The sequence below is a fragment of the Podarcis cretensis genome, assembly GCF_951804945.1.
Source record: "Podarcis cretensis genome assembly, chromosome: 7".
NCBI lineage: Eukaryota > Metazoa > Chordata > Lepidosauria > Squamata > Lacertidae > Podarcis > Podarcis cretensis.
The window spans coordinates 45750153-45765385 of NC_137176.1; the positions used below are offsets into that span (position 1 = coordinate 45750153).

At 40.6% G+C, this 15233-nt stretch overlaps 1 protein-coding gene across 12 annotated transcripts in view; it reads left to right on the plus strand.

Annotated features, from left to right (window-relative positions):
- Nucleotides 1–15233, plus strand: part of DLGAP1 (DLG associated protein 1) — a 334630-nt gene that overhangs the window by 267291 nt on the left and 52106 nt on the right. For all 12 annotated transcript variants that reach the window (XM_079982893.1, XM_079982895.1, XM_079982897.1 and 9 more), the window contains one exon: nucleotides 3966–4206. In XM_079982893.1, coding sequence (XP_079839019.1) covers nucleotides 3966–4206 — 241 coding nt within the window. The remainder of the gene's footprint in view (nucleotides 1–3965; nucleotides 4207–15233) is intronic.

Consider the following 15233-nt stretch of genomic DNA (forward strand, 5'->3'; position numbering starts at 1 on the left):
TCCTTCACTATTTCCCCCTTTACTTTCTTTGAAATGTTCACAGTTGCCATTTACATCTACAGTCGTACCTTGGAAGTCGAACTGAATCTGTTCCAGAAGTCTGTTTGACTTCCAAAATGTTTGGAAACCAAAGCGTGGCTTCTGATTGGCTGCAGGAAGCTCCTGCAGCCAATCAGAAGCCACAGAAGCCCCATCGGACGTTTGGGTTCTAAAGAACATTCGCCAACCAGAACACTCATTTCCGGGTTTGCGGTGTTTGGGAGCCAAAACGTCCGAGTACCAAGGCGTTTGGGATCCAAGGTAGGAATGTATTAAGAAAAGTAAACCACTTTGAAGAAATGTTTTGTAGTTAGTGCAGGACAAGCCACAGATAGTGGCGCTCCAGGGAAATAGGTATATTTGGTTCCCCCTCCATTTGTTCATCTTTTAGATAACTTGCTTCTTTATTCCATTTGTAGCCCATTTCAAGACTGGTGCATGATTTGCATGCATGTTTGATCAGTATAATATAAAGTGAAAAATTTCCACACATGGATCTGTCCAGTCTCTCACATTAGCTGAATGGGCAGTGATGTCACAAATATTCCCACAGTTATTGTTTCTAAAAACAACAACAACCAAGGTTAATGCAACACTGGCTGCGTGAGTAAGTGTAGCCAACTTTACAAGTAAAAATGAACCGTTTCAGCCATGGAGTGAGTTGTTGAATAGATAGCCTCAGACAGATTCTTTCCCTATGATCACACACATACACAACTCAGCACCCCATCCCTGGGTAATTTGAAATATCTTCCTCCTGAAGTATGGGCTTTTCTCTTTGAGAAAATGATGCACCCAGTTGAAGTTACTATGGACAGAGCAACCTAGATGCCTTCCCTCTTATCTGAGCTCCTTTCATTGAATACATACATACATATTTTAAATCTATGCTGCCTTTCCACAGTTCAAACCATGCTCAAGGCAGCTTACAACATGGAATATTTATATATAAGTGTAACACAACAAAAGAGGTCATAAAGAATATAACATGAAAAACAAAACACAACCAAACTGAACAATTTCCACATAAATCACAAACTTTAAAGATACGAAACACCAACAGCAAAATGCCCACCCAAGAAAAGCCAACCAGCCAAACAACACCCCAGCCCAAAAGTGTGTTCAGCAGCCTCAGTTTTTGTAGCTGGAGTCAGTCAGGGCCCTGCCTTCCCACGCCAGGTGGGAAAAGGCCTGTAAGGTAAAGAGCAGGTCTTTCAGGACTCACAGCCAAGATGGAATATACCTGGGATCTTGATACACCAACAGCACAAGCCCAAAACTACAAGAGTATAGATGTTGAAGCCTTGTGATTTCATAGAATCATAGATGTTGAAGCCTTGTGATTTCCCCCTCTCAATTATTTTGTGTGGCTTACTTTCACTATCTGAAGTTTTCATAACAATGTGCCATATTCATCATTGTTCACCCTTGTTGTGCTTCTTTTATGTCTAGATTTTAATTATTTTGTTTTTGTTAATTTCTCCCCCCCCCCCACTCAAAATGTAAATAAATGATAAAAATAAAAGACTTAAGTAAAGTTTTAAAGATATTTAGTTGCAATACATTTATAGCTTGAAAATAAGTAGCCTGTTAATTATCTGTGGTTGTGTACAGTTACTTGTGATTCCATGTGTGAATACTGTAATATTATCTGTGTATTTTTCTTATGGCTGCAATATGATTCATTCGCTTCCCTGTTAAACAGAACAAGCTTATTTTCACCTATGACTGGAGGCTTGGAAAAGCAGATTCCTGCATTTTAAAAGTCAGAGGATAAATGATTCAAATGTATATTTCAAACCTTATCATCAAGACCCTTTCTCTCTCTCTGGGTAGGCTGACACATGGTTTCTGAGTACTTAAAGTTGGCAGTACTAAATGAATTCATTCCTACTTTACCAATACACCCACTGCTAGTGTGGAAGGCGGAAGCTTGAAAGCCAGCTGGCACAAAACAACTGAAGAGAGAGGCATTTTTATTTAAGGAACCAAAGTGTGCGTGCACACATACATATTCGCAAATGGATTCTTCTGTGATGGTGCAGGATAATTTTTCCCTGCTAAGCTACAACCCACCTGTAAACCTTTGGGCCCACAATGTGGTTGCCAGCCTTGCTTTTTGAACACAATGTGACACAACGGCTTATTAAATGGTTGAATTCTGTTTTGTCTTTGAATAGAAACCATCTGTCAGCCCCCCCCCCAAAAAAAAAATCTTGGCTCAAAACTCAGTCATTTAGTAGCTGTTTGTGTCACTAGTGGCAATGGTTGGCAGCTTTTAGCTTGCTTGAGGGTTTTTAGAGGATCACTAGTGGGTCTTAGCGGAGCAGTCAGAAATGCATTCATTGACATTAAGCATTTAGGGCCAAGATAGATGTTATGGGAAATGTATCATCAAAAGCAACCACATTACATTGCATTTCATTCTCCTTCTACCCCAGGTAACAGATAGAAGTTATATCCATTGTAACAGCATAGCATTTTGTGTCCCTCACTCCTGCATCACAATGTGGTTCTGCCAGTGATGTTGCTGTGAGACATGGTGCTTGTGGTGAAGCAACATTTCTAGATGTTACAGATGGGAAATATAGAAACGGATGTGTGCCAGTCATTTTCAGCAGCAGATATGCATTTTCCATTACATCTTGTTTGGCCCTTTATTATTTGTTTGCTTGCTTGCTTTGAAATTTGGGCCCAGAGGCAAAAGAATCCCAGTTCCTTCCCAGGAAGAACCCATCACATGCAACTTATGGCAAAGGAAAATGCTAACGGGCAGGCAATTAAGAGTGTATCTGAGTAAAACATTTGCACGCTGCAAAAGACAGTGAAAGGATGAGAAATGAAACAAGGCCAAGATAATGTGTTCATCAGGGCAGAGTCGTTAGCCATTGTGGCTAACATGCTTGACTTGAATGTGGTAAATCCATGTTCAAATCCCCACTGAGTCATATTGAATGATTTTTAGTTCTTAGTTTGTTGTTTTTTATGTAGAATCATGTTTTATCCAACAAACACCCCACTAACTCAAGAACTTCTGCCTATATAACAGGACCTCTCCCTCTTCTTCCTTCGTTCCACATGCACCCACCCCCAAAATCAGTTTTGGGTTTCCCCACAACCCTCCAAGGCAGATTGGAGGCAGGGACAGGAAGAGGAAGTCCCATTGCACAGGCAGAAGACCTTCCACTAGCAGGATGACTTTGCTCAATACAAGCCAGTTTGTTTTACTGAAGCTGTGATGTCGCGCTTTATACTTTGCATTTTGTCTTATTGGTTGTTTCACCATAATAAACAGCTGACTGAGCAACTTTACATGCTGTTGTGTCAAATGCTTTAATAAAATTCAGGCTATTTAGGCAGCTTAGAAACCAAGTATGATACTCTGGTTGTTGTTTTTTAAAAAAGAAACTTTTAAAAAACCTTTTCTCTCTTCCTCTCTCAAATGATGGTGCTTTGAGATTTTATTCTCTACAAATTTCAGATTAGAAATTATCCTTTTAATTTAATTAAAGCTGACACCAGTGCTGGAATATGACTTTAAAAGCTTGGGGGACTTAACTGTGGCTTTGCATAATTAAGCTTTCAGCTGGTTCTTTGCTACTTTGCCAGGATAGATCTTTTGTGCTTGATATAGGCAGTTTCCACCATATTCTAGACACTAGAGAATAAAAAAATGCAAAATAGTTAAGCTGATACTCTTTGGTGCTGGATCATGCAAGTGTTTCATCGATATGTATGTATGTTTTGAAAGTTGGAGTGATCCAAGAGGAAATGAGTCTGGTAAAATATATCTTCTTACCTGTTTTGTGATGCTTTATCATGGGGATGTAAAGTTTTGTTCTGTCTTTTCCCCTTTGGTATTAGATGGTAATGCAAGCTAGACGGCTCTGTTGGATATAATTAAACTGCCTTCTCTTTGCCTGCAGGTGAGTGAGATGGAAGTAAATGGTCAGTTTGAATCAGTCTGCGAGTCTGTATTCAGTGAGCTAGAGTCTCAAGCAGTAGAGGCCCTGGATCTGCCAATGCCAGGCTGCTTCCGCATGAGGAGCCACAGCTACGTGAGAGCCATCGAAAAGGGCTGTTCCCAAGATGATGAATGTTTGTCACTGAGGTCCTCATCCCCCCCACGCACAACCACCACTGTGAGGACCATCCAAAGCAGCACTGGTGAGTAACTTACAAAACAAATAAGACAGAAGTGGGCTGAACCGAGGTACCATTGAACACTGATTCCCAGCATTGTCCCCAGAGACTGCTCTCAGCCTTCCACTCTTTTGCTTGGAACCCTCATAGGCATTCCCAGAGCAGAAACACTGAGAACAGTGTAATAGCCTCTGGTTTGCTTCCACGGGTATGTTGAGACATGAGCCAGTCTGGGGAAAAGATGGATTAATGAGGAGAACTGCAGAGAGATAAAGTTGTACATGTGGAGAGGGTGATGGTATGTGTGCTCCAGAAATTTGAAAACTTTATTATTTACCTTTTTTTAAAAAAGTGAGTACAGTATTTCTCACTAATAACATTTCATAAATACACATTTATTCTTGGCAATTTCCTATCACTTTCATAACACATGTTTCATAACACATGTAAGATGAGTTCCAGATTGCGTCTTCATGCTGTTGGCACACAAACTCAGTGTATGTTTTCTGAATGCCCACATTGTATGTACAATATAGGAATTGTAGCTCTCTGTGTTCTGCTGTGCATTAAATGCCTTTCAGACTGAATTTCAGATTATTGTGTAGTTGGGAAATGTGGAATATATAGAAATTTTCACACTGACTAGCCCAACAAATGCATGTGAAAGCTGTACAGGGTATGTGACAGCAATATCAGTTATCCCACCCCCAATCTATTCTCAGCATTGCAAGCCTGTGTTTGGTATGTAGAAATCCTTCAAATCAGATTGTTTCAGACAAAAATTGAGCCTGTTGTGGTGAACAGAAAACAGGGATAGTTCAGAACAAAAGAAAGGGTTTGTTTGTCTTTCTACTCATCTGTAGGAATGCATGAAGTACTCATACTTGTGTAACTTCTAACTTTTTATATGAGGCATAAATTAGTGTGCAGTCTGGCAATGACCTTGCTATTTGAAACTCAAATACAAATGCGGAATTTAAAAAGGTTTGCGTGATTTCATCATTCAATAATGACACTTCATAGATTCATTGTAAGGTACGTGGTATGCATTATCATCATGATACATTTTTCCATCCAGGCTTTTGGCCTTCAACTTGGAGAGGTTTAAATATTGTGGTCTCTTTTAGTAGGAAGGATATGTTAGACCAGGCATTGGCAAACTCCGGCCCTCCAGATGTTTGAGACTACAATTCCCATCATCCCTGACCACTGGTCCTGTTAGCTAGGGATGATGGGAATTGTAGCAGGTTCAGCAGGAGGCTGTTCAAAGGGACTGGTGGAAGAATTAGGCGGGAGAGATTGTAGTTGCAGTATCACTGCCTCAGAGCCCTTAAACATATAGGCACCATTTACAGCCAAAGGATTTGACATTCCTGATCAATCGTGCCCAGGTTTAGGAGAGAGGTTGTGGCTGATGAGCTTTGCAAGAGATTTCTGACATTATCAAGGTTTGTTGGATTCAGTGATGCCTTGCAGCAACAGATTTTCATTGAAAGACCTTTTGCAATATACCGTATATAAAAAAAAACCCATAGTAAAACACTGCTTATATCTTTAAGCAACAAAGCACCTATAAAGTCTCCATTGTTGCTGTTCAAAGGAAAATGTGTGTGATGCCATATGGGTGTGTGTAAAAGGTGGTCATCACCCTAAAACATTTGTTGCTCTTCCCACATCAAAGCAATTGGAAAGAAGAGGATTCTTGGCCTGTTACTGTAGGAATATAATTGGAAATGGAAAAGCATAGGTTTTGCTCTAGGCTCCTGTGGACAGAAAATGCTCAAACTGAAATTGCTTAGAGCTTTATAGACTAAACTCATCATGTTGAACTTGGCTCAGAGGGAATAGGAAGTCAATGCAGTTGTTGAAAAATTAGCTTAATACCTTCAGCTTCCTAGCACCACTTAGCAGGGTGGCAGCTGCAATCTGAACCAGATGTGATTGCTGAACGAGCTTCAAGTGCATCCCCATGTGGCTTGCTGCAGTACTTCAGGCCAGAAGTGGCAAAGGCACATAATGTCTGCACCTGAAAGAAAGGGCAGCAGTTGCAAATTTAGTTGCCTTTTCTCAAATGATGAAGTTTCATCACATGCATACAGGCTCAGTCATACTGACTTATGCTTGCCCGGTGTTCCAGATTACTCCACTGATTCTACCTTCAGTTAAGGACCCCATTAAGACTGCCACCTTTTTGGTTTTTAGGCGCTTTAATTTCTTCATGAACAGGTGAGGAACGGAGAATCAACAGATGCCATTTTCCCCATCACTGCATTTCCATGCAGACTTTAAATGAGTTGTGACACAGAAGCTGTGCAGGAAAATGTTGGCAACATTAGGCTCTGCAAAATTGCTCCAAGGAAATGCTTTCTAGAAATATAGCAGGCAAAGCTATAGTACTAGTCCTAGTGGTCTTGCCATCATTACTGCTTCAGTGTTAAAGAGTGAGCCCCAACAGCATCAGAGAAGTGCATCTGGTTTACAATGAAGCGTAAAAGGAACTTGGGCTCGAGCCTGTAACAAAATGGTTATCTGTTTCCACTGAGAGTTAAAATAAATGAATGCAGGAATAGTTCTATACAGGTCTAGCTAAAATAACACAAAACTGAGAGAGATTATATGTGGTAGCCTCCCCCAACTGACATACATTGGCTTTTGGAGATAAGCAAGACAAAGTTTCAAATTTCCTGAAGTGAGAGATTTTCAGTGACTATCCATCATAAATACAATGTGTTGCCATTGAATCTAAAATAGAACAACCTTTCCAAGGTCACCTACTCATTAGTAAGGAGGAATGCGTTTTCAAATCTAGTTTGAAACAACTATATAATGAACCCATGGAGCAGATCACGTCTTGGACTTACATGAAAAGACAGGAGGAACTGAACCATGCAGACTCTTTTGACATACAGTTTTTCAGCTTCCTCTGAACATATCTTAAAATTTTACCCTTACTTTGCATGAAAGCTGTAATAAACTATTTTATGCCCTCTCTTTCCCTAGCCACGGATACTGAGTGGAGCAAACGTATTGTAAAGTTCATGAATTTGAACACAACTAGCTTTATTGAATCTGGTGGAGTCAAAGTGTGAGTTGGGGCTCTTTGGGGAAATGTGGATAGTTGCCAGAGAAGGCCTAGGCTCTGTTCTGACATCTCCAGTGGGAGGCAATGACAGTTCACACGGCACAACCTGCCAATCTTCTGAAGGCATAATAACAGCTGTCAAAGTTCCAAAATGCACAACAATCAGCCAGCTGAGCAGAGGGCTGGCAAAGAACTTTGCAGAGCAGTTCTCAAGTGCTAGATAAACAGCTGGCTGTCACGTGCTTGGGAAATGCTGCACAACAAGGCTCTGAAGGCCCTTCCAATCAGCAGTGCCTGCAAAGCTCCTTTTGACCAAGCCATCTTTACGTGGCATCATATTTGATGTCGGGAGTAGACAGGGTGGGTGTGGCTTGCCTAAAATAGCATAGTAGGCCAAATCAGAAAGCCTGGCAGATCAGATCTGACCCATAGACTGGAGATTCTCTACCCCTCATCTAGGCAGCAAAAGGCATTATCATAGTACCAGGGCACCTTGAAGCCAGGCAAAAGCTCTCAAGAGTTAAGAGCAGGACGAGTGAGGAATGTGGCCTTGGGAGAAGCCATCAGTAGGGGAAAGGTTCAGAGGGCCATATTTGGTTGAGATTCCCCACATGTTCTGCATATTTATCATCAAGCAATAACTTGCAGGTATTTCAGCACCACGGACAGAATCATACCTCTCCACATAGCAGCAAAGACATTACTTTTTGCTGGTTAAGTCACACATTCCTCAATGAACCATCCCCTTTTGAGTAATCATGCACATACACAACATAAAGTGTCTCTAAGTTTCTGCTCTGATAGGACTCCGGTTTCAGAACATGTCCTTCCTCTGGAGATAATTCTTGCAAGCTGGTACTTTTTCAATTTCATCTTTCAGGGCAGACTCTTAATTGATTTTGTTGACCTTTATGTTTCCTGTGTTCCAAAACAGAACACTCTGTTCAAGACAAAAGTGTATCAGTGGTTTCACATAATAGCATTCCATATTCCGTGACTATTCTTAGTGTATTTCTTTGAATGGCTTTCTTTTCTTTTCTTTTCTTTTCTTTTCTTTTCTTTTCTTTTCTTTTCTTTGGGTTCCTTTGTAATTGTAGCCACAGACAGGAAAGGTTTCTTTTCATTTTTTTTCTCCTAATGAAGCACCTGCCATGGCTTAACATGTCATAAAATCACTCCAGAAACACCCAGTTCAGGAATCTGGGGCCAATTCAGTGAGGTATGAAATGATACAGAATAATATAGGATGGCAACAAGATCAGTTTCCCAAAGCAGTCAACTCTGTAGACTTAGCAGTGGACAACCAAAATTCAGTTTTGTGCAGATGGAAGGGCCTGGCCTTTGGGGGACCAGGGTTTGGGAAAAGAGGTTTGGCTCAGTATCCATAATTATAGTAGTACTTAGGGCCACATTGTAATTGAAATAAAAATATTGTGAATTTTTTAAGAAGTAGATTTAATGCGCTCAACACTTCTGCAATGCTTTCCTGTGCATGAATAAGACATTTGAAGTTATCACTGTTTCATCATGTCAGCAATTCCCAATTCAGAGTTCCCATGTTACATATTTATTTACCTGATACAGTGCATACCAGAAATTTTCAGACCTCTTAAATATGACTTTATGCAACAGTCCATAACACTAATTGCCCCAATGAGATGCTGTGGGCTATTGGGTACATGCATTATTAAGCAGTTGTCAGAGCAAAAATTTTCATTTGTTTTTGTTATGCCATAAAAGAAAACCCAGAGGAAACCTACAACAACAACAAAAACCGTCATTCTAAATCCCAGAAATGATAAATGTGTCCCTACTCTCCTGCCTTGAAATTGCAACATAGTACACAAGTATAATTTTGAAGCTGTTTCAGATCCCTGCAATAAAAAAGACATAATAAGGTGGTGGGGTTTTTTTTTAATAATGCAGAGAGGAAATCCTCTCAAGTTATTGTTTATGCAGGAAAATGTAGCATTATTATTAAAGCTGGAAGTATCCCTAGTTAAAGTCGTAACAGACAGATCTGTTTTATGCTATAGACTTAATTTTGATTAACCCGTTCATCTGATTTCTGCAGATGTTAACCTCGTTCTCAGAACCACATGATAACTGCTGCATAGAGCTGGGTATTTCTTTGAGAGGGAGTAAAATTGTTATATTATATGTAGCCAGTCAACAAGATAACCTCTATGGCTGGAGGAAGCTATAGCTGTTGCAGATCTATTTATCTTGCCCTAAGATCGTAAACATACCTGAGACTGAAATCATTAGGGCCTCCACCTTCTGGAGGCTATTTGTTCATTATCTGGTGTGTCCGTCTTTTTGGCAGAGCGGGTGAAGTTTTTGTTCAGTTGGGTTTTTCTGGTTTTGTGTTTTTATGTTTTTGCAAATTATGCTGTTTTAGTGAATACGTTGAGTGTCCTTAACTTCCAGCTGTACATGCTTGGAACATAATTTGCTTGCACCTGGTGTTACAAAGACATTTTCCTCCTCTCTAGATGCAGGTGGTTTGAGAATGGGAAGGGAACTTTTCAAACAACTGGAGTCTATATAGGCCGCCTTTCGATATCCTTCTCATATAAATGTCAATTGCGGCTCTTGCGCTAAATGAAAGCTTAAATCTCAAAAGGCGAGCTGTAAGCTGTCGTTTGTTTCCTTGTCAGCAAAATTCTTTGAGCGTTGTTTTACTGTAGCTTTGTGCCACTACTTAAAATCTCTGCTTTCTCAAAGCCCTGTCATTAAAAAAGGATATTCCTTGTGCCACAGGCATTCTTCGCTTGGCCCTTCTTCTCTTAGCTTGAGACATACTGTCGTCTGGATTACGTAAGGGTGATTTTTGAGTATGAAGTACCCTTTCACAGAGCTAAGGGTTTTAACTATCCACTCTGCATCTTTCTCAAAATAAATGGTTTTCCCTTTCTCATTAAGAATCCTGTGAAGGACAAGGTATGTGCCATGGACCAGCACTGTGCAGATGAAAAGGCTGCAGAAGATGGCAAGGACACAAAGTTGTGTAGTCCCAGCCTCGCTGTGTCCATGTACAGATGAGAGCTTAATAGGTTGTTTGCGGTAATACTGTAGAGGTATCACTGCCCATGAGCATTCTACACATAACTTTCATGTATGTAGAGAGAGGGTACCCTCACCACATTCCAAGCTAGAGTCAGGCAAACTAAACTGTTCTTCAGAAACTCACAAAACTAGCTTGGTTTAATCCAACCCTGAATCAGCCCCTCTTGTACTCAGACTTGATATCACTGGGACCTCAGCAGGGTCAGAGCCCTACCTGCAAATCCCCAGTGAGTCTCCAAACCAACCCTACCTGCCTCCCTATCCCTCCAAGTATCTTCTTTCCCATTTACCTTTATTTCTGCTGTGGCAGTAGTGGATGGAGGTGGAGACGGAAGTCTCTCCCTAACATAAGGCAGCATAGCAAGCACCAGGGACTATGGGAAACCATCAGTATCTCTCAGTTGTCACAGAGGGGAAGGGGGAAGCCTCGCTCTTTTCCTCCTTCACCATTGCATCAGTAAAGCTTAGTGGGAGTTGGGAAATGAGGGAAGTGGACTAGGTTGGAAGGAGGCTTAGTGTTCTGGCTTGTATTATCTTCTGGCTCACATTTCAGTCTTAAGGCAGAGAATAACCTTTGGGTCTCGTCATGAGTGTTGTGAGCCCACAAGCATTTCTGTTTCCAGGACAGGAAATACGCAATTCAGAGGCAGTGTTAGCCCCACTGAAAAGGCAAAGTTAATTTTCAATATGAAGGAATTGTCCAAAGGGCTAATTCAAAATGTTGTGACAGTTCGTTTATTTTTAGTGTTGTTTTTTAGCTAAATTTATAGCCATCCACTTAGTCAGTGCATAATACATCTAGGGAAACCTTGTTGTTAGCCTTACTCAAAATGCTTTTAATCTATTGGAGAACATTTAACCCAAGTCTCTACTCTGAGAGACCTTGTTCACAGAAATCGTCCCCAAACACTTCTTTTTATTGAAGTCTCTGTTAACTGAGCGTTTTTCAATGCAATTTCAAGAGTTTGTGTGCATTAAAGGGGAAGGCGAGAATACACAGCTTGAGTTGAAAACACACTGACTTTGAGCAGGGGTGCTAACAAGATTTCCTGGGCTCAGCACACTGTATGTGGATTGGGCTTTGTGTCATATGCAAATTTATGTCCTCCTTTGCAACTGGAGTGGAGGACCCAAAAATAAATCAGTGACCATGCATATAATACTGCCTCTAACAGACAGAAAATGAACAAGTAATGCTTTCCCCCAATTGTATTTCCATACTAGAAGAGGCTGTTGAATTTTAACAGCTGTATTCAACATGCAAAAAACCTCCTTTCCCTCAGTGCCAACCCTAAAGCAAAGCTGAGGTTGCAATCTTGTACCCACTAACCTGGATGTAAGCCCAACTGAACACAAAGGGACTTACTTCTGAGTAGACCTACCTAAGTCTCTCTTCAAAGTTTTTACATATTGCACCTGACATGGGAAGGTCTTTAACATCCATCCATGCATATTATGTAGTAAGACTCGCAGAAAACATTTAAGGAGTACTTGATCTCAGGCAAACCCACCAGAGGAAAGAAGCCTCCTAGTTGCTGGAGGAAAAGGAAGAGCAAAGTATATATATTCCAAGGTCTAGAAAATGAGAAAGAAGCAAAGAAAGTGTACTAAAGGGGAGGGGGGAAACAGCAGCTCTTTGGGACCACAGGGATTCCTATTGGCTGATGTCCAAACTATTCACTCATCAGTCACAGCTCTCACTTAACTCATTTGCTAAAATCACTAACAGGCAGGAGCAGCCAGGTTGGCTCATCTCACAGAAATTGCTTAGAAGGGTACCTGCACATTTTGCTTCATAACTTTCCTTCTAAGGAGGGCTAGAGAATCTGAGGGAAGGAATATGAGGACTCTGCTGACTGTGAGTCTGGAACATCAGTAACCACAATGCCTTCTTCTTAGTGTCTTCCTGGAGAAGTATTGAACTGCAGGCTCGCTTATGTAAATTATTCTTAAAACTTTAGGTTGATTTTTTTTTTAAAAAAATGATAAAGCCACAGCGGAAGTGACAATGTTGTATTCTTTCCACAAGAATCTGCATCATTTTGGTATATGTGGGGGGACCTTAATATCCTTCATTCAGCGTCCCTTTTTCATGTTCATCCTGAAGGATAGTATGTGATTGACACAGACTTCAGCTGCAAAATTGCCATTAATCTCTATCAAGTTGAGCTAGAGAGAATCAGCTATCCCTGGTATTGTGAGTTTCTGATTTCCCTTTTTCTAATTGCATTCTACATTGTATAAAGCCTTGCCAGTAATCTGACAGGCACAGGTCCAAGTTTAGATTTACCCTGAAAATGGGTTCCTGAACAAGATGCTACAAATGCAGAGTAATCAAAGGTTGCCTGCCTTCAACTTTTATATAAGAAAATATTGTGATGGAGATAGTCATCTGATATCGGCATCATCTAGCCTCTTTTATATGTCAGCCTCTCAAATGGGAAATGGCATAACTTTGTAATTGCGGGCAAAGTTGCTAAAGTGGATTTTCCACGTCTCTCTTGAATTGGCCAGAGGCAGCACCCTCTTTGCAAATCCACTCAGTATTCTACTCAGTGTTTTAGATACCAAATGCAGAATTAGCACGCGCCACTTTATGTTTAAAAATAAATAATATCTGTCTAGCATGAAAGAATTGGAGCAGATTGTTTAAAAATTACTGCAAAGCAACCCTGTCTCACTTATGCATTTGTAGGGCAGTGTGTGGGCTCTTCCACATAGGTCACAAAGGCTCTGAAAGACCCAAGTTTCTGTGTAGTCTACTGCACCTCTGGGTAAGGACTGACTAGCTGTGTCTCTTTCTCTCACCAAAACCTTTTGGGACAAATGGATACATCTGGAGTATTGTGAAAGTGCCATGGGCACCAGTTGCAAAATGGCTGCTGTGGGGTGGGGGGTGACATTACCCAAATTGACTACTACATCTATAAGAGTGAAAAGGCAATAGAACTACAACATGGTCCTGGCATGCCCCCCATTTAACTTGACACATCAACGGGGGGGGGGGGGTGAGTGTGGCGGGATACTTAATATCAGCCACTATCAGGCTTGCTCAGAGAGAGAAGCCCTTTGCATCTCTCCTCCATTCAGAACACAAGGGAGGGAGGGTGGGTGTCCAATCCTGGCATCCAATGAAATGTGGCTATGTGAAAGGGTGTGTTTTCAATGTAGGAGAGGCCAAGCTGGTATGAACTGAGAAGAAAGAGCAAGAATCTCTCATGCAGTGTGGATTTCTGAGGAGATATTTTCTGTTACCTTTCACTGGTGTCATAGGAAGTACAGTGGTACCTTGGGTTACATACGCTTCAGGTTACATACGCTTCAGGTTACAGACTCCGCTAACCCAGAAATAGTACCTCGGGTTAAGAACTTTGCTTCAGGATGAGAACAGAAATCGTGCTCTGGCGGCGCAGCGGCAGCAGGAGGCTCCATTAGCTAAAGTGGTGCTTCAGGTTAAGAATGGACCTCTGGAACGAATTAAGTACGTAACCAGAGGTACCACTGTACTGGTGAGTACGCAGGTGCCTGCAGTCACTATGTTTATGACATATAAAAACAGCTTTAAAAGTTAAGTAACGTTTGAGGAAAGGAGGGTGTTCTACTTATTCCATAATTAACAGTGGAGTCTTGCGTCACCTTAAAGAGTAAGAAATTGATTGTGCCAAAAGCTTTCATGGATTGCAGTGCACTGCATAAGATCTTTAATCCAACCAAGTCAAAGTCACAGGAGACTATGTCTTTAATGAAGTTAAGTCAAATTGATTTCAGTGAGTCCACTCCAGGCATGACTAACATTGGCTATCACCCAATGTCAGCATTTTAAAATTGTCATTGATTCTCAATTGCGACAATTGTGAAAAATCATGAAAAAGTTTTAAAATATTGAACCAGCAAATACATTAGTGTTTGTTGGTTGGTTTTTTTAAAAATTAACTTTTAGAAATGCTGCTTTTTATTTATTTGTTGCACTTGTTTGACACCTTTCTAAAAGCAATGGTTTTCCAATGGCAGCATACGTATAGTATATGATTTTAAAAAGATTAACATGTACATTAAAATAATTAAAACAATACAGTTGTTTCTTCTTATGCTGTTGTTCAGGGTTGAGGCCAATGAAAAGGCTTTCAGGATATGTATAAACACTTCAGCTGAATTTGAAAGGAACAGGTCACTTCTGTAGTTATAAATGGATTTGAGGCTGAAATAAAGAGACTTGTGTAGTGAATGCTATTGCTTAAATTGTTTTTGAACTGTGAGCTCAAAACAAATACAACTGAAGATTGGTATTGCTAACTGCACTGAAAAGGTAGCACTAACTGCAACCATAATAACAACAATCTCATTTTCTCAGATAATCGTCAGGGAACACAAACACTTAGCCAATTTGGTGTTTGTGTTCCAGAGCTACTCCCTCCCTCACCCGCCACCCCAGTCGTGCCTCTTTTATAGAAAGTGATGCAGCTGTCTTGCTAGTCACTGGTACATCCCCATGTGCTTTGGGATTAAGCTTTCTCTCTCACTCCTCTCTGCTGCAGTTTTCCTAACAAACATCACCCTGCCACTGCTTTTTTTTTCCCAGAAAGGAAAAAGATAGGTGCATATGTAGACCAAATAAACTGAGTAAATAAATAAATGAAAGAAATGTTCTGCTGTGAAGTTTCCTACAAACTTAGGGTGGTTTAGGGTGTGACCTAATCTGAAACAGAATATACCAATAAAAAAGAAAGGCGAACAAATGTTATTCCTTTGTCAAATTAATATAAACATTAATCCAAAACATCTGGGCTCTCTCTCTGGCATCTTGCCACTAAAAAGCTGAATAGGAAAGTTGTGCTTGCCAAACAATTCACTTTTTGTAGCTTAACAATATAATATATTGTGTACGTGAGCAAGGGTGGAA